The following is an 18,172-nucleotide window of genomic DNA, read 5'->3' as shown; positions in this document are numbered from 1 at the left end:
GTCTAATATAACGAGATGATGGGGGAGGTACTGCGACAAATTTGCTATGGAACTGCAACACACTAACCAACAGCGTCCCTCTGAGTTCAATCCACTGAACTACTGATATACTTTTGCAAAAAAATATATATATTCGAACACACTTGGTAAAGTTGGAGTCTCCAAACTATAAAACACAGTACAACTATGCTAACAACACAAACAGGCCAATGTATTAATGATAAATGAAAACCAATATGTCAATGATATGTGAACAAACAAGGTCTAAAGATAATACATGTTAAGTGAAACTGTTACTTTAGAAAACTGCAGGCTCTCTGATTGAAATACAGATTATTTGCAAACCACCGCTGTCCAACGCCGTGGTGTTGAAATGGCCACATATTAGTGGAATATAGAGCATTTATGACCATGGAAACTTCCCAGGTACACAGGCTTGATTTCAAACAGGTGAAATCACCGATAGCCTACATTTAGACATATATGAAACATACAGTTTTAGGGAAAATAAAAATTATTCAAATATAACAGACCTCTATTGGGGAGTCTGGTTCATCCAGGATGTTCTGTTCACTCTGCATCCGCTGCATCGTCCCTGTAGAACTGGGGTCCATTATCAGTACGTTCTGACTACAGGGTCTGGCGAACTGACAGTCACTCTTTCTGGAGTCAGTCGTCCTGCACACCTCGTAATTGTACACGTGCTGTAGAGTTCCTGTCCCCAAAGTGTCTGCGTAACGCGGTGGATAATACGGAATAACCGGGAGGTTGGAATGATAGAGGATGCGAGACTGTCTCCATCTGTATATTTTCACTGATATAATAACCACTAAACAGGTGATGAACAGAAATGAGACTACAGCCAAAGCCAAGACTAAGTAAAAAGTCAGGTTGTCATTGTACTCCTTGTCGTGCGTAAAGTCAGTGAACTCCGAGAGCACTTCAGGGAAGCTGTCCGCCACCGCCACGTTAACATTGACTGTAGCTGAACGAGAGGGCTGCCCGTTGTCCTCCACTACAACAGTGAGCCTTTGTTTCACAGCGTCTTTATCAGTGACTTGGCGTATAGTTCTTATTTCTCCATTCTGTAAGCCCACTTCAAACAGCGCCCTGTCTGTCGCTTTCTGCAGTTTATACGAGAGCCAGGCATTCTGTCCAGAGTCCACATCAACAGCCACCACTTTAGTAACAAGATAGCCCACATCTGCTGAACGAGGCACCATTTCAGCCACCAGAGAGCTGCTAGTCTGGACTGGGTACAGAACCTGAGGCGCGTTGTCGTTCTGGTCCTGGATCATTATTTTCACAGTCACATTGCTACTGAGAGGAGGGGAGCCTCCATCCTGCGCTTTTACGCGGAACTGGAAATCCTTGATCTGCTCGTAGTCAAAAGAGCGCACTGCATGTATTACTCCACTATCAGCACTAACGGACACATATGAGGAGACGGGAACTCCGTTAATCGAGGAGTCCTCCAGTATGTAAGAAACACGGGCATTCTGGTTCCAGTCAGCGTCTCTGGCTTTCACTGTGAATATACAGAGGCCCGGTGTGTTGTTTTCTATAATGTAGGCCTCATATGAGCTCCTCTCAAAAACAGGCGCGTTGTCGTTCACATCTGATATCTGTAAGGTGAGAGTGACGCTGCTGGAGAGCGAGGGCACGCCCTCATCAGAGCACGTCACACTGATGTTGTACTCAGAGTCTCTCTCTCGGTCCAAGTCACTATCAGTTACTACAGTAAAGAAATTATTCGATGTTGATTTCATCGCAAAGGGAATGTTCTCGTTTATTGAGCACTGAACTTTGCCGTTTTCACCGAAGTCTGGGTCTTGAATATTAATCATAGTCACAACCGTGCCAAGTTTAATGTCTTCCGGTATGGCACTAGACTTCGACATCACATTAATGGCTGGTATATTGTCATTTGTATCAAGGACTTCGACCATGATTTTACACGATTCGGTGAGCCCTCCGGCATCACTGGCCTGTACATGTATTTGGTATTGTCGTGCCTTTTCATAATCAATATTTCCTATAAGTCTAACTTCTCCATTGTCCCCATTCATTTCAAACAATTCAGACACATCGTCGAGGGAATTGGAAATCGAATATGTTACTTTACCGTAAGAACCTTCATCACTATCTGACGCACTGACTGATACTACAACTGTGCCTTTAGCCGAGTTCTCTCTTAGGGTAGCCTTGTAGATAGCCTGTGTAAAAACAGGTGCATTATCATTGGCGTCTAGTACAGTAATATGAATCTGCACTGTTCCAGACAGCTGAGGATCACCTCCGTCTATTGCGGTTAATATTAAGGACAGCTGGTCCTGTTTCTCTCGATCTAAAGGTTTCTGTAAAACCATTTCCACCGTCTTTCCGCCATCAGGTTGGTTTTGTAGTTTCAGGATGAAATGATCGGTCGGTTTTAGTGAATAGCTTTGGAGGCCATTAATACCAACATCCAGATCCATTGCCCTCTCTAGCGCAAATTTCGCTCCAGTAACGGCCGACTCACTAATTCTGAATTTCATTTCTCGCTTTTTGAAAAGCGGAGCATTATCGTTTACATCTGTTACCTCAACGTTAATGCTGTAAAATTCCATCGGATCCACCAGAATAAGCTGGAAATGCAGTGCGCAAGGCGTCGTCTGTCCGCAGAGAGCTTCACGGTCTATTCTCTCTCTGATAAGGAGAACTCCCCTTTCTTTATTCAGCTCGATGTATTCTGCGCTGTCTCCAGTATAAATACGAGCTTTACCTGATTTCAGTCTTTTGATATCTAAACCCAAATCCTGCGCTATGTTACCGACTAAAGAGCCTTTCGCCATTTCCTCCGGAATGGAGTAACTGACCTGCCCGTGCACTGAACTGAGAGAGAGGACCGAGATAAACAACAGTACTTGCCGTGTCATTGTTCTGTCCGACATTTTCCCCTTCACCATGAAAGAATACAAACGCTATAATCCACAAAGAAGTCTGTAATGTTCCATTAGATTCCAGTGAAAAACATCAACATAAAACGTGCCCAAACTCCACCACTGTGTAACAAAAGAATCGCAGCTCGGTGTCACGGTGTTCTCTATAGCCCGGACTACAGCGCTCTGCGTGCGGATCTTTCTCTCTCTAATATATCGAGATGATGGGGGTGGTACTGCTGTAAATCTGCATTAAAACTGGCAACACACTGACCAACAGCGTCCCTCTGAGTTCAATGCACTGAACTACACAAAATAAAAACAGTACAACGTACTTGGGAAGATTTGAGTTTACAAACGATAAAATGCCGTATTGTTATTACATCAACATATACGCCAATGTATATATGACAAAACAAGGTCAGTGAGATATTAACAAACAAGGTCTAGTAAAATACACGTTGCATGAAAATATTCTACAATAGGAAACTATTTGCTACGCATTGAAATAAACCCTATTTGACAAGAGCCGCTGTCCATGACCATGGTGCTGAAATGGCCCCATAAGTAGAACGAAGAGCATTTCTGACCATGGAAAGTCCCCAGGTACGACACATACTAGATATTAAACAGATACAATCGCAGATGCATTTAGACAGACACGTGAAACATATAGTTTTATGGAAAAGATAATGACTCAAATATAACAGACCTCTAGTGGGGAGTCTGGTTCATCCAGGATGTTCTGTTCACTCTGCATCCGCTGCATCGTCCCTGTAGAACTGGGGTCCATTATCAGTACGTTCTGACTACAGGGTCTGGCGAACTGACAGTCACTCTTTCTGGAGTCAGTCGTCCTGCACACCTCGTAATTGTACACGTGCTGTAGAATTCCTTTTCTCCAAAGTGTCTGCGTAACGCGGTGGATAATGCGGAATAACCGGGAGATTGGAATGATAGAAGATGCGACACTGTCTCCGTCTGTATATTTTCACTGATATAATAACCACTAAACATGTGATGAACAGAAATGAGACAACAGCCAAAGCCAAGACTAAGTAAAAAGTCAGGTTGTCATTGTACTCCTTGTCGTGCGTAAAGTCAGTGAACTCCGAGAGCACTTCAGGGAAGCTGTCCGCCACCGCCACGTTAACATTGACTGTAGCTGAACGAGAGGGCTGCCCGTTGTCCTCCACTACAACAGTAGGGGACTTCTCTGTCATAGTTGCCTTATAAACCGGTTGCGTAAAAACCGGAGCATTGTCGTTTGCATCCAACACTGTGACGTGTATCTGCACAGTACCAGACAGCCGAGGCTCTCCTCCATCTATAGCAGTTAAGACTAAAGATACCTGTTCCTGTTTCTCTCGATCTAAAGGTTTCTGTAAAAAAAAATCTACATTTTTACACCCGTCGACCTGATTTTCGAGTTTCAAATCGAAATAGTATGTGGGTTTCAGCGAGTAGCTTTGACGACCATTTAAACGTGTCTGGATCCTCTGCTTTCTCTAACACGAATTTAGATCCAATCACAGCTGATTCACTCATTTCAAAATGTTTCTGATTCATGTTAAAACTGGGAGCGTTGTCATTGATATCTGTGATCTCTATAGTTATTCAGAACAAGTCCATTGGGTTCTCCAGAACAGTGGCAACACATCATTCAGTGAGCCCCATCTGTTTTTCTTGGTTGCCTGTTTTGCATGTTATTTTGCCATTAATGTGTCACATATCAGTTTGCAAACAATGTAAAATAAATAAATAATTGAGTTAACAAAGCCACATACAAACATATTCTCTTTTTTGCTTTCGTGAGTAAGGCACCTCCAAAATGCAGGTCTTTCAGCCTAGCTCAATGCTTTCTGTGGTGGTGGGGCAGCCAGTGGAAAATATGAAGCATAGGGGTTAGTAATGCTCTCTATTTGCGCCATGATTGGCTCAGTGTTCTGTCACTCATGGGGACACTATGTCACCGAAAAATCAACCGGGAGAGCTGGAAAATTTAAGCCCCTTGGATGCTGCCATAGAGTTACATTAGAAGTTAAATACAAGAAGGCTCAAGGTCATTGGCCACAGATAAAATTATGTCAAATCACATTATATCTACCGTAGCTTTGATTGGACTAATCATGTCAACATCATATTTTCAAAATCTTAGCTAGCAAGCTAAGAGTCATTATTGTGAATCAAGTCGACAATCTACTGGCAAATCATTTTCAATCCTGTCATATGAAGAATAACGTATCGGTGCTCATTGGCCATTGGACATAAACATTACACAACAAGTTGGAAATCGCAAATTCAACAATGAGTGGTTTGGAAGGAATCAGTGGCTAACTGCAAGCTTTGTAAAGTAATCACTAGCCTGCTATTCAGTGGAGAGTGTGTGTGGTCCAAATCTGGGTTTAAGGGTCTCTTTTCCAAGCTTAAAACGATAAACATTCAATATTGGCCATGTGGTCAATCCAGCATGACTTCTGCCGCATTCAAAACAACTGGAAACACGGAACTGGGAAATATCCGACATCAGTTAGTTCAAGACAACTGGGAACTCTGAGAAAAATGATCTCCGACTGGGAAAATACATTGTGAACGGTCATCCAACTCGGAATTCCAAGTCGGGAACTGGGGCCTCTTTCTAGAGCTCCGACCTGAAGATCACTGACGTCATGATTCAAACTAGTTTTTTCAGAGATCCCAGTTGTCTTGAAAGCACCATAAATCCAGAGAATGCCAGACTTGATGATAAAGTTTGATAACAAAATTTGCCCACGAAGGACCGCCACGCCACCTTCCTGTTCCAGTGAGCACAGCGCAACAAGGTGAGTCCAAAAATGTTTTGAATGCTGCTGTATAAATGCTGTAATATGCCAGGGAGATGTGTATACTGTAGTGTATACTGTAGCTAAGAAAGTAATACTAAGTGTATGTTGTGTAGTAAGCTGTTAGCTGTTGGTGGTGCACATGTAGCCTATAGCCTGTTTTAGAGAAATGTCATCATCGAATATTGTATTAGCTTTCATTGTCTGCTTATTTATCCTACAGTTCTGAATTGGTGTACAGGGAGAATAATGTAAGAACGGCCCATGTTCTGAATTCTGTCGCTGTACATTTCAAACGTGCATAACAAATAGTTATATTGACTATGTCTGTCCTTGCTCGCTCATTAATGTCTTCATCGAAATTACGGATTGGCTCTTATCTGCTTGTCGTCCCCTTATGCCATAGTTTGTACATCTCAATTGTCAGTAGAAACCACATTTGTTTAAACAAGTCAGCCATATCAGCTATGTTTTTTAAAGCCAGTAAATGAGGCTGAATGAACTGTTTCGCTGCCAGACCAGGCTCCACTGATAGCCAGGTGTAGCAGTGGTAAGATGTTGGGACTCTGCTGTTGGGACTCTGCTGTTGGGACAGCTTTATGTAGGCCCCAACAGATTGTAGGCACCGTTTGTCACCGCTATAGTGCAAATAATGTCTTGTTTAGTATTTTGTTGTGTGGTGGCTTTGCTGGCATGAGTCAAATTTTTTGGGGGGGAGTTTGCCCCACCAAGATACACATGCTAAAATCCCCAGTGCACCAGAGCGCTTCACCGTCTAGTCTCTAATTGATAAGGAAAACTCCTCTTTCTTTATTTAACTCAATGTATTCTGCGCTGTCTCCAGTATAAATACGAGCTTTACCTGATTTCAGTCGTTTTATATCTAAACCCAAATCATGCGCTATGTTACCGACTAAAGAGCCTTTCGCCATTTCCTCCGGAATGGAGTAACTGACCTGCCCGTGCACTGAACTGAGAGAGAGGACCGAGATAAACAACAGTACTTGCCGTGTCATTGTTCTGTCCGACATTTTCTCTACGATATCAAACAACACACATATTATTATCCGTAAAGAATTCTGTATTTATTATTCCATTAGTTTCCGTGCAAAAAACATTAAAGGAAGATGTGCCTAAAGTCCACCACTTTGGAACAAAATAATCACAGCTCAGTGTTTCGGTGTTTAAAGATCTCTGTAACCATGACTTTGCACACCGCGTGTGGCGCTTTCTCTCTCCAATATATCGAGATGATGGGGGAGGTACTGCTGCAAATCTGCAACACATTGACCAACAGCGTCCCTCAGAGTTCAGGAGTGTAAAGTACACACAGAATATGCAAAACACATATGCTCTCCAACCATGCGTAATATACGCATATCCAAAACCAAATACGTATGCACTGTTATAAAGGCATGATAACAGTGACCATGTACTTTTATGTATGAGCTGTTATGCACAACACAGTAACTGATGGTTATTGAGCATCAACTATATGCTGGTTACAATTAGGCCATTATGCACTATCAGTGAAATCGCAATACTGGTATGATCACAACGGAAAGCTGTCAGAGTGTTGAACTAAACAAATCCATCGGAAACACAGTGCACACATTCTAGAGCGAACCCCACTGCTCAATATTTGAACTATAACCACAGGGCAACAGAGCAATAGTAACATTTGCTTGTGAAATCATTGAAGTGTTTTTTTTCTCTTCGTTTTTTTTTGTGAATGAATAATTTGTCTTATATATTTATTACAACAAGATTTCTCAAGTAAGCCCGTGTCTTCCAATCTGAGTTCTGGATAAACTTTGTGATCATTACCAAAGCTAAGATGAGTTTTCATTAGTGTAGTTAGACCACTGGGAACGGATTTGATCACAGAAATAAACTCTCTGAAAGGTATTGGAAACTCTTTCAATGTTATAAATTGTTCATATGTGAGAATATTACCCTTGTTGTCGAAAACATCAAGAACAAAGTCAATATTCCTCTCATGCCAGCTGGGGTAGAACAATGACTTATTCCTTACAGTTATGTCTGAATTATTCCACAAAAGAGCTTCATGTGGGGAAAAATTGTGCAGGAAACATATTTTCCAGGCCATTAAAGCTTGTTGGTGAAACCTAGCCAATTTAGCAGGTAATCTTTCAGGAATATAATTACATTTCAGGAAAAATGGAAGCCCTCCCAACTTATTAAACACATTATTTGGAATGAAATACCATATTGAATCAGTATTGATCAAACATCTTTTCAACCAGTTTATCTTGAAAGTGTTTATGTCAACAAAGTCCAACACTTCCAGACCTCCTTCAGATCTTTTGTTAGAAAGAACTGACTTTTTTTAGTTTGTGAGACTTCTTTTTCCAGATGAAGTCAAGAAAGGTCTTATTGATCTCTTGACAAGTAGCAGGATTTACACATAACGATAATGAGGGGCACACAAAACGAGACAGTCCCTCTGCCTTGGAGAGAAGTACTCTCCCAAGTATAGAAAGATCTCTTTGGAGCCAATTATTAAATATATTTTAGAAAACATTGAAGTGTAAGATTATGAAATGAGAATCAGTGACATCATTCATATTCGGAGGTTATGAGAGCCGATTGATCACGCTCACCTGGTTATCCTCATCATCATTGGTCAGATTGTCCCTCGGCGCGTGGGGGAGTGTCTGTGTTCCGTCCAGACTAATGACGCTCTGACTGTAAGGTCTGACGTATTTCATATCACTCTTTCTGGAGTCAGTAGTTCCACACACCTCGTAATTATACACGTGTCTCAGAGTACCTGTTCCTCCAACGTCTGCGTAAAGGGGCGGGTAATACGGAATAACTGGGAGATTCCCGTTGGATTTGTAAAACATGCGCTCACGTCTCCATCTGTAGCATTTCACTGACAGGATGGCTATGATGGAAACAATAAAGAAAAATGAGACTACAGCCAAAGCCAAGACTAAGTAAAAAGTCAGCTTGTCATTGTACTCCCTGTCGTGCGTAAAGTCAGTGAACTCCGAGAGCACTTCAGGGAAGCTGTCCGCCACCGCCACGTTAACATTGACTGTAGCTGAACGAGAGGGCTGCCCGTTGTCCTCCACTACAACAGTGAGTCTTTGTTTCACAGCATCTTTATCAATGACTTGGCGTATAGTTCTTATTTCACCATTCTGTAATCCCACTTCAAACAGCGCCCTGTCTGTCGCTTTCTGCAGTTTATACGAGAGCCAGGCATTCTGTCCAGAGTCCACATCAACAGCCACCACTTTAGTAACAAGATAGCCCACATCTGCTGAACGAGGCACCATTTCAGCCACCAGAGAGCTGCTAGTCTGGACTGGGTACAGAACCTGAGGTGCGTTGTCGTTCTGGTCCTGGATCATTATTTTCACAGTCACATTGCTACTGAGAGGAGGGGAGCCTCCATCCTGCGCTTTTACGCGGAACTGGAAATCCTTGATCTGCTCGTAGTCAAAAGAGCGCACTGCATGTATGACTCCACTATCAGCACTAACGGACACATATGAGGAGACGGGCACTCCGTTAACCGAGGAGTCCTCCAGTATGTAAGAAACACGGGCATTCTGGTTCCAGTCAGCGTCTCTGGCTTCCACTGTGAATATAGAGAGGCCCGGTGTGTTGTTTTCTATAATGTAGGCCTCATATGAGCTCCTCTCAAAGACAGGCGCGTTGTCATTCACATCTGATATCTGTAAGGTGAGAGTGACGCTGCTGGAGAGCGAGGGCACGCCCTCATCAGAGCACGTCACACTGATGTTATACTCAGAGTCTCTCTCTCGGTCCAAGTCACTGTCCGTTACTAGACTGTAAAATGTGTTAGATGTTGATTTAATAGTGAATGGGACGTCCGCATTTATGCCACAGTGAACTTTACCATTACTTTCTGAATCAGGGTCGTTCACGCTCATCATAGCTATTACTGTGTTCGGACGGGAATCCTCTGGTATTGAACCGGACTTGGAAATCAAATTGATAACAGGACTATTGTCATTCATGTCACTAACATCTATAATTATTTTACTTGAGTCTGACAGACCTCCCTGATCTTTTGCCTCAATAAATATTTGATAATGTTTTTGTTTTTCGTAGTCTATATGACCAATCAATTTCAATTCGCCGCTGTCACGGTCTAACTCAAACAGATCCGACACACCAGCGGTGCCACTTGATGTAGAGTAGGTAACAAGACTATTAGACCACCTGTCCGCATCAGATGCGCTGACAGTAGTTAACACGGCTCCTTTCGGAGAATTCTCAACAACCGTGGCTTTGTAAATCTCCTGGGTAAAAACCGGAGCGTTGTCATTCGCGTCTTGCACTGTGACGTGGATTTGCAGCGTCCCAGTCATCTGAGGCTCGCCTCCATCCATTGCTGTTAGCACTAATTTCATATTGTCTTGTTCCTCTCGATCTATTGGCTTGTGTAAAACCATCTCTACCTTTTTACTACCATCTGGCTGGTTTTTCAGTTGTAATTTAAAATGATCAGTGGGTTTAAGGGCGTAGGTTTGAAGACCGTTAACACCAACATCCGAATCCACCGCCCTCTCCAGCATAAATCTGGCACCGGTACCTGCAATTTCACTAATCTCAAATTTCATTTCACTTTTTCCAAAACTGGGAGCGTTATCGTTTATATCTGTGATCTCAATCGTTATTGTATATAATTCCATTGGATTCTCTAAAATCATTTGAAAATCAAGGGCGCAAGGCGTCGTCTGTCCGCAGAGCGCTTCACGGTCTATTCTCTCTTTGATAAGGAGAACTCCCCTTTCTTTATTCAACTCGATGTATTCTGCGCTGTCTCCAGTATAAATACGAGCTTTACCTGATTTCAGTCTTTTGATATCTAAACCCAAATCCTGCGCTATGTTACCGACTAAAGAGCCTTTCGCCATTTCCTCCGGAATGGAGTAACTGACCTGCCCGTGCACTGAACTGAGAGAGAGGACCGAGATAAACAACAGTACTTGCCGTGTCATTGTTCTGTCCGACATTTTCCCCTTCACCATGAAACAACAAGCAGGTTATAATCCGTAAAACAGACTGCAATATTCCATTAGTTGCCAGTTGAAAACATCAAAGGTAATTGACAAAAAAATGTCAGAATTCTGGAACAAAAGAATCTCAGGCTGGTGTCTCCGTGCTTAGTGTTCTCTATAGCCCGGACTACAGCGTTCTGCGTGCGACTCTTTCTCTCTCTAATACATCGAGATGATGGGGGTGGTACTGCTGCAAATCTGCTCTAAAACAGCAACACACTGTCCGACAGCGGCCCATTGAGTTCAATGCAATGAACTACACAATATTAATGAAAGAAAATATATAGAGGTATTTTCAGTCAACAATAGTAATTTCAAGTTTAAACTAGCCCACTGACAGAAAATATCAAACATTATACGACCTTAATTCTCATCGCTGGCAATATAAATCTAATGCCATATATATTCTGAAATACTTCAGCTTTCTATTAAGTTAGAGTAACATCACAAAGCATATCCTACGGCAAGAAAATGACATGAAAGATTAAACAAGAAGCTAATGCAGAGTCTGAATTAAATGACGCCACACTATATCAGAGGAGTATGATAAGATGAATGTGAGTGAGGTAGGCCGATTGAACGTTAACACGGAGTCAAATAGCGACAAGTCCTCACTTGAATCATGTCACCAACCTAACACACTGAACGTACATAGGCCTATCAGTCGTTGCTCAAAATAGATTTCAATTGTTCTAGACAAGCGGGAAAATATTGACACACTCGTGTAGTTGTGAATTATGCACTGAGAACCATCTCTGACTTTAGTTCTACATCACACTTTGACGTTTGAATGAAACTCGCACTGGAGCTCAATGAAAGAAAAGCGGCGCTGTCCACAGCCCTGGTGCTGAGAAGGACATAAGTAGGCGATTTGAAAATGCAACCGGCATATGACGAATTTCAGATCATCGAAAAGGCTGTTACCAAGAACACTTGAGTAAATAGTACAAATCATTTTCATTAACACCAACCTCTATTGGGGAGTCTGGTTCATCCAGGATGTTCTGTTCACTCTCCATCCGCTGCATCGTCCCTGTAGAACTGGGGTCCAATATCAGTACGTTCTGACTACAGGGTCTGGCGAACTGACAGTCACTCTTTCTGGAGTCAGTCGTCCTGCACACCTCGTAATTGTATACGTGCTGTAGAGTTCCTGTCCCCAAAGTGTCTGCGTAACGCGGTGGATAATACGGAATAACCGGGAGGTTGGAATGATAGAGGATGCGAGACTGTCTCCATCTGTATATTTTCACTGATATAATAACCACTAAACATGTGATGAACAGAAATGAGACTACAGCCAAAGCCAAGACTAAGTAAAAAGTCAGGTTGTCATTGTACTCCTTGTCGTGCGTAATGTCAGTGAACTCCGAGAGCACTTCAGGGAAGCTGTCCGCCACCGCCACGTTAACATTGACTGTAGCTGAACGAGAGGGCTGCCCGTTGTCCTCCACTACGACAACAAGCCTTTGTTTCACAGCATCTTTATCATTGACTTGGCGTATAGTTCTTATTTCCCCATTCTGTAAGCCCACTTCAAACAGCGCCCTGTCTGTCGCTTTCTGCAGTTTATACGAGAGCCAGGCATTCTGTCCAGAGTCCACATCAACAGCCACCACTTTAGTAACAAGATAGCCCACATCTGCTGAACGAGGTACCATTTCAGCCACCAGAGAGCTGCTAGTCTGGACTGGATACAGAACCTGAGGTGCGTTGTCGTTCTGGTCCTGGATCATTATTTTCACAGTCACATTGCTACTGAGAGGAGGGGAGCCTCCATCCTGCGCTTTTACGCGGAACAGGAAATCCTTGATCTGCTCGAAGTCAAAAGAGCGCACTGCATGGATGACTCCACTATCAGCACTAACGGACACATATGAGGAGACGGGCACTCCGTTAACCGAGGAGTCCTCCAGTATGTAAGAAACACGGGCATTCTGGTTCCAGTCAGCGTCTCTGGCTTTCACTGTGAATATAGAGAGGCCCGGTGTGTTGTTTTCTATAATGTTGGCCTCATATGAGCTCCTCTCAAAGACAGGCGCGTTGTCGTTCACATCTGATATCTGTAAGGTGAGAGTGACGCTGCTGGAGAGCGAGGGCACGCCCTCATCAGAGCACGTCACACTGATGTTATACTCAGAGTCTCTCTCTCGGTCCAAGTCACTGTCAGTTACTAGGCTATAGAATCCATTAGATGTAGATTTAATGGTGAAGGGAATATTTTCATTTATCCCACAGTTTACCTGACCGTTGTGGTCAGAGTCCGGATCGTTAACGTTGATCATAGCTATAACTATATTTGTGCTCGAGTCCTCAGCTATTGAACTAGACTTTGACATTATATTAATAACGGGATTGTTGTCGTTGACGTCAACAATATCTATGATTATTTTACTAGAATCGGATAGTCCTCCCTCATCCATTGCCTCAATAAACATTTGATAATGTTTTGCTTTTTCATAATCTATTTGACCAATGAGTCTAAGTTCACCACTGTCGCTGTCTAACTCAAACAGATCAGTACTGCTGGACAAAGAATAGCTAACGAGACTATTTGATCCTTTATCCGCGTCAGATGCGCTGACTTTCGTCATCAAGGTTAATTTGGGTGAATTTTCAACAACGGTTGCTTTGTAGATCTCCTGCGTAAAAACCGGAGCGTTGTCGTTCGCATCTAACACAGTGACTTGTATCTGCACAGTACCAGACAGCCGAGGCTCTCCTCCATCGAGGGCGGTTAAGACTAAAGAGATCTGCTCCTGTTTCTCTCGGTCGAGGGGCTTCTGTAAAACCATCTCTACTTTTTTACTCCCGTCAGGTAGATTTTTTAGTTTTAGCTGAAAATTAGCAGTGGGTTGAAGGATGTAGCTCTGGAGACCGTTAACGTCGACGTCAGGATCCATCGCCCTCTCCAGCATAAACGTAGAGCCAGTAACAGCGGATTCACTAATTTCAAAACGTCTCTCGTTCTTTTTAAAACTAGGAGAATTATCGTTTACATCTGTAATCTCAACAGTGACTCGAAAGAATTCCATGGGATTTTCCAGAATAATCTGAAAATGCAGTGCACAAGGCGTCGTCTGTCCGCAGAGCGCTTCACGGTCTATTCTCTCTTTGATAAGGAGAACTCCCCTTTCTTTATTCAGCTCGATGTATTCTGCGCTGTCTCCAGTATAAATACGAGCTTTACCTGATTTCAGTCTTTTGATATCTAAACCCAAATCCTGCGCTATGTTACCGACTAAAGAGCCTTTCGCCATTTCCTCCGGAATGGAGTAACTGACCTGCCCGTGCACTGAACTGAGAGAGAGGACCGAGATAAACAACAGTACTTGCCGTGTCATTGTTCTATCCGACATTTTCCCTTCACCATGAAACAACAAGCAGGTTATAATCCGTAAATAAGTCAGTAATATTCCATTCGTTTTTAGTTCAAAACATCAAAGGTAAATGACTCAGCAATAAACCATTTTGGAACAAGAGAATCGCAGCTCTGTGTGTCGGTATTAGTGTTCTCTGTAACCCGGACTGTGCGCTCTGTGCGCCGCTCTGTCTCTGTCTAATATAACGAGATGATGGGGGAGGTACTGCGACAAATTTGCTATGGAACTGCAACACACTAACCAACAGCGTCCCTCTGAGTTCAATCCATTGAACTACTGATATACTTTTGAAAAAAATTAAATATTCGAACACACTTGGGAAAGTTGGACTCTCCAAACTATAAAACACAGTACAACTATGCTAACAACACAAACAGGCCAATGTATTAATGATAAATGAAAACCAATATGTCAATGATATGTGAACAAACAAGGTCTAAAGATAATACACCTTAAGTGAAACTGTTACTTTAGAAAACTGCAGGCTCTCTGACTGAAATACAGATTATTTGCAAACCACCGCTGTGGTGCTGAAATGGCCACATATTAGTGGAATATAGAGCATTTATGACATTTTTACATTATAGTCATTTAGCAGACGCTCTTATCCAGAGCGACTTACAGTAGTGAATGCATACATTTCATTTTTTATATTTTTTGTACTGGCCCCCGTGGGAATCGAACCCACAACCCTGGCGTTGCACACACCACGCTGGCGTTGCAAACACCATGCTCTACCAACTGAGCCACAGGGAAGACATGACCATGGAAACTTCCCAGGTACACAGACTTGATTTCAAACAGGTGAAATCACCGATAGTCTACATTTAGACATATATGACAGATATAGTTTTAGGGAAAATAAAAAGTATTAAAATATAACAGACCTCTATTGGGGAGTCTGGTTCATCCAGGATGTTCTGTTCACTCTGCATCCGCTGCATCGTCCCTGTAGAACTGGGGTCCATTATCAGTACGTTCTGACTACAGGGTCTGGCGAACTGACAGTCACTCTTTCTGGAGTCAGTCGTCCTGCACACCTCGTAATTGTACACGTGCTGTAGAGTTCCTGTCCCCAAAGTGTCTGCGTAACGCGGTGGATAATACGGAATAACCGGGAGGTTGGAATGATAGAGGATGCGAGACTGTCTCCATCTGTATATTTTCACTGATATAATAACCACTAAACATGTGATGAACAGAAATGAGACTACAGCCAAAGCCAAGACTAAGTAAAGAGTCAGGTTGTCATTGTACTCCTTGTCGTGCGTAAAGTCAGTGAACTCCGAGAGCACTTCAGGGAAGCTGTCCGCCACCGCCACGTTAACATTGACTGTAGCTGAACGAGAGGGCTGCCCGTTGTCCTCCACTACAACAGTGAGCCTTTGTTTCACAGCATCTTTATCATTGACTTGGCGTATAGTTCTTATTTCTCCATTCTGTAAGCCCACTTCAAACAGCGCCCTGTCTGTCGCTTTCTGCAGTTTATACGAGAGCCAGGCATTCTGTCCAGAGTCCACATCAACAGCCACCACTTTAGTAACAAGATAGCCCACATCTGCTGAACGAGGCACCATTTCAGCCACCAGAGAGCTGCTAGTCTGGACTGGGTACAGAACCTGAGGCGCGTTGTCGTTCTGGTCCTGGATCATTATTTTCACAGTCACATTGCTACTGAGAGGAGGGGAGCCTCCATCCTGCGCTTTTACGCGGAACTGGAAATCCTTGATCTGCTCGTAGTCAAAAGAGCGCACTGCATGGATGACTCCACTATCAGCACTAACGGACACATATGAGGAGACGGGCACTCCGTTAACCGAGGAGTCCTCCAGTATGTAAGAAACACGGGCATTCTGGTTCCAGTCAGCGTCTCTGGCTTTCACTGTGAATATAGAGAGGCCCGGTGTGTTGTTTTCTATAATGTAGGCCTCATATGAGCTCCTCTCAAAGACAGGCGCGTTGTCATTCACATCTGATATCTGTAAGGTGAGAGTGACGCTGCTGGAGAGCGAGGGCACGCCCTCATCAGAGCACGTCACACTGATGTTGTACTCAGAGTCTCTCTCTCGGTCCAAGTCACTATCCGTTACTAGACTGTAAAATGTGTTAGATGTTGATTTAATAGTGAATGGGACGTTCGCATTTATGCCACAATGAACTTTACCATTACTTTCTGAATCAGGGTCGTTCACGCTCATCATAGCTATCACTGTGTTCGGACGGGAATCCTCTGGTATTGAACTTGATTTGGAAATCAAATTGATAACAGGACTATTGTCATTCACGTCACTAACATCAATTATTATTTTACTTGAGTCTGAAAGGCCTCCATTGTCTATTGCTTCTATATCAATCTGATAATTTCTGGCTTTTTCATAATCAATTGGGCCATCTAATATCAAATCCCCATCTGCGTTTATATGAAATAATTCTGAACCGCTGTCCATACCATTCGAAATTAGATACGACACTTCACCATTTGTGCCTTTGTCTGCGTCAGAAGCACTAACTGTCGTGACAACCGTTCCTTTTTGTGAATTCTCTGTTATTGTTGCAGTATAAACTGTTTTGGTAAAAACCGGCGCATTGTCGTTTGCATCTAACACGGTTACGTGTATCTGCATTGTCCCAGCCATTTGAGGTTTGCCTCCATCCAAAGCAGTTAACAGCAACGAAATATGCTCCTGTTTCTCTCTATCTAAAGGTTTCTGTAAAACCATCTCTACCTTTTTACTTCCGTCGGCCTGAGTATGTAATTTCAGAATAAAATTGTCTGTGGGTTTAAGCGAGTAGGTTTGGAGACCGTTTAAACCTATGTCTGCATCCACTGCTTTCTCTAACACGAATTTAGAGCCAATCACCGCCGACTCACTGATTTCCACTCTTCTCTCAGCCTTTTTAAAACTGGGAGCATTATCGTTTATATCTGTGATCTCAACAGTTACCGGGTACAATTCCATCGGGTTTTCAAGAGAAATCTGAAAATCCAGTGCGCAAGGCGTAGTCTGTCCGCAGAGCGCTTCACGGTCTATTCTCTCTTTGATTAGGAGAACTCCCCTTTCTTTATTCAGCTCGATGTATTCTGCGCTGTCTCCAGTATAAATACGAGCTTTACCTGATTTCAGTCTTTTGATATCTAAACCCAAATCATGCGCTATGTTACCGACTAAAGAGCCTTTCGCCATTTCCTCCGGAATGGAGTAACTGACCTGCCCGTGCACTGAACTGAGAGAGAGGACCGAGATAAACAACAGTACTTGCCGTGTCATTGTTCTGTCCGACATTTTCTCTATGATATCAAACAACACAAACGTTTTAATCCGTAAAGAAGTCTGTAATATTCCATTGGTTTCCAGTGCAAAACGTAAAAAAAAAATGGTCCCAAAATCCACCACGGTAGAACAAAAGAATCGTAGCCCTGAATCAGCGTGTTAGTGTTCTGTGTAACCTGGACTGTGCGCTCTGTGCGCGTCTTTCTCTCTCTAATATATCGAGATGATGGGGGAGGTACTGCTGTAAATCTGCTCTGAAACAGCAACACACTGACCAACAGCGTCCCTCTGAGTTCAATGCACTCCACTACACAAAATAAAAACATTACAACATACTTAAGAAGGTTTCAGTTTACAAACGATAAAATACCGTATTGTTATTATATCAACAACTAAGCCAATGTATATATGACAAAACAAAGTCAGTTAGATATTAACAAACAAGGTCTAGTAAAATACACGTTGCAAGAAAATATTCTACAATAGGAAACTATTTCCTAAGCATTGAAATGAACCCTATTTGCCAAGAGCCGCTGTCCATGACCATGGTGCTGAAATGGCCCCATAAGTAGAACGAAGAGCATTTCTGAAAATGGAAAGTCCCCAGGTACGACACATACTAGATATTAAACAGATAAAATTGCAGATGCATTTAGACAGACACGTGAAACATATAGTTTTACGGAAAAGATAATTACTGAAATATAACAG

At 42.8% G+C, this 18,172-nt stretch overlaps 3 protein-coding genes across 15 annotated transcripts in view; all 3 read right to left on the bottom strand.

Annotated features, from left to right (window-relative positions):
• The window catches only part of LOC106604876 (protocadherin gamma-C5), a 174,320-nt gene that overhangs the window by 66,464 nt on the left and 89,684 nt on the right, over positions 1-18,172 (bottom strand). The window contains exon 1 of one of the 13 annotated variants that reach the window (XM_014199989.3): positions 8,368-10,933. The exons of 11 other annotated variants lie outside the window; for them this stretch is intronic. In XM_014199989.3, the coding sequence (XP_014055464.2) occupies positions 8,368-10,776 (2,409 nt within the window). In that variant the 5' untranslated portion in view covers positions 10,777-10,933. Of the gene's footprint in view, positions 1-533; positions 3,364-8,367; positions 10,934-18,172 lie in introns of those variants that run through there. One more of the 13 variants, XM_082975197.1, reaches the window with a different exon arrangement.
• LOC145879514 (protocadherin beta-16-like) lies at positions 11,712-14,552 on the bottom strand. Its single transcript, XM_082975200.1, has one exon. It carries the CDS (start codon positions 14,163-14,165, stop codon positions 11,727-11,729), a length of 2,439 nt encoding a protein of 812 aa, XP_082831326.1. The 5' UTR covers positions 14,166-14,552; the 3' UTR covers positions 11,712-11,726.
• Positions 15,002-18,143, bottom strand: LOC106604880 (protocadherin beta-16). The gene has a single exon (XM_014199996.3). The coding sequence runs from the start codon at positions 17,471-17,473 to the stop codon at positions 15,017-15,019; it is 2,457 nt and encodes an 818-aa protein (XP_014055471.2). The 5' UTR covers positions 17,474-18,143; the 3' UTR covers positions 15,002-15,016.

Source organism: Salmo salar, chromosome 05 (assembly GCF_965601325.2).
Source record: "Salmo salar chromosome 05, fSalSal1, whole genome shotgun sequence".
NCBI classification, from domain to species: Eukaryota; Metazoa; Chordata; class Actinopteri; order Salmoniformes; family Salmonidae; genus Salmo; species Salmo salar.
The sequence above is the reverse complement of the archived record's forward strand: the minus strand, read 5'-3'. Positions and strand labels throughout refer to the sequence as shown.

Bases quoted from the DNA above. Each gene is read 5' to 3' on its own strand.
- LOC145879514 (XM_082975200.1), bottom strand. From the start codon at position 14,165: ATGTCGGATAGAACAATGACACGGCAAGTACTGTTGTTTATCTCGGTC.
- LOC106604880 (XM_014199996.3), bottom strand. From the start codon at position 17,473: ATGTCGGACAGAACAATGACACGGCAAGTACTGTTGTTTATCTCGGTC.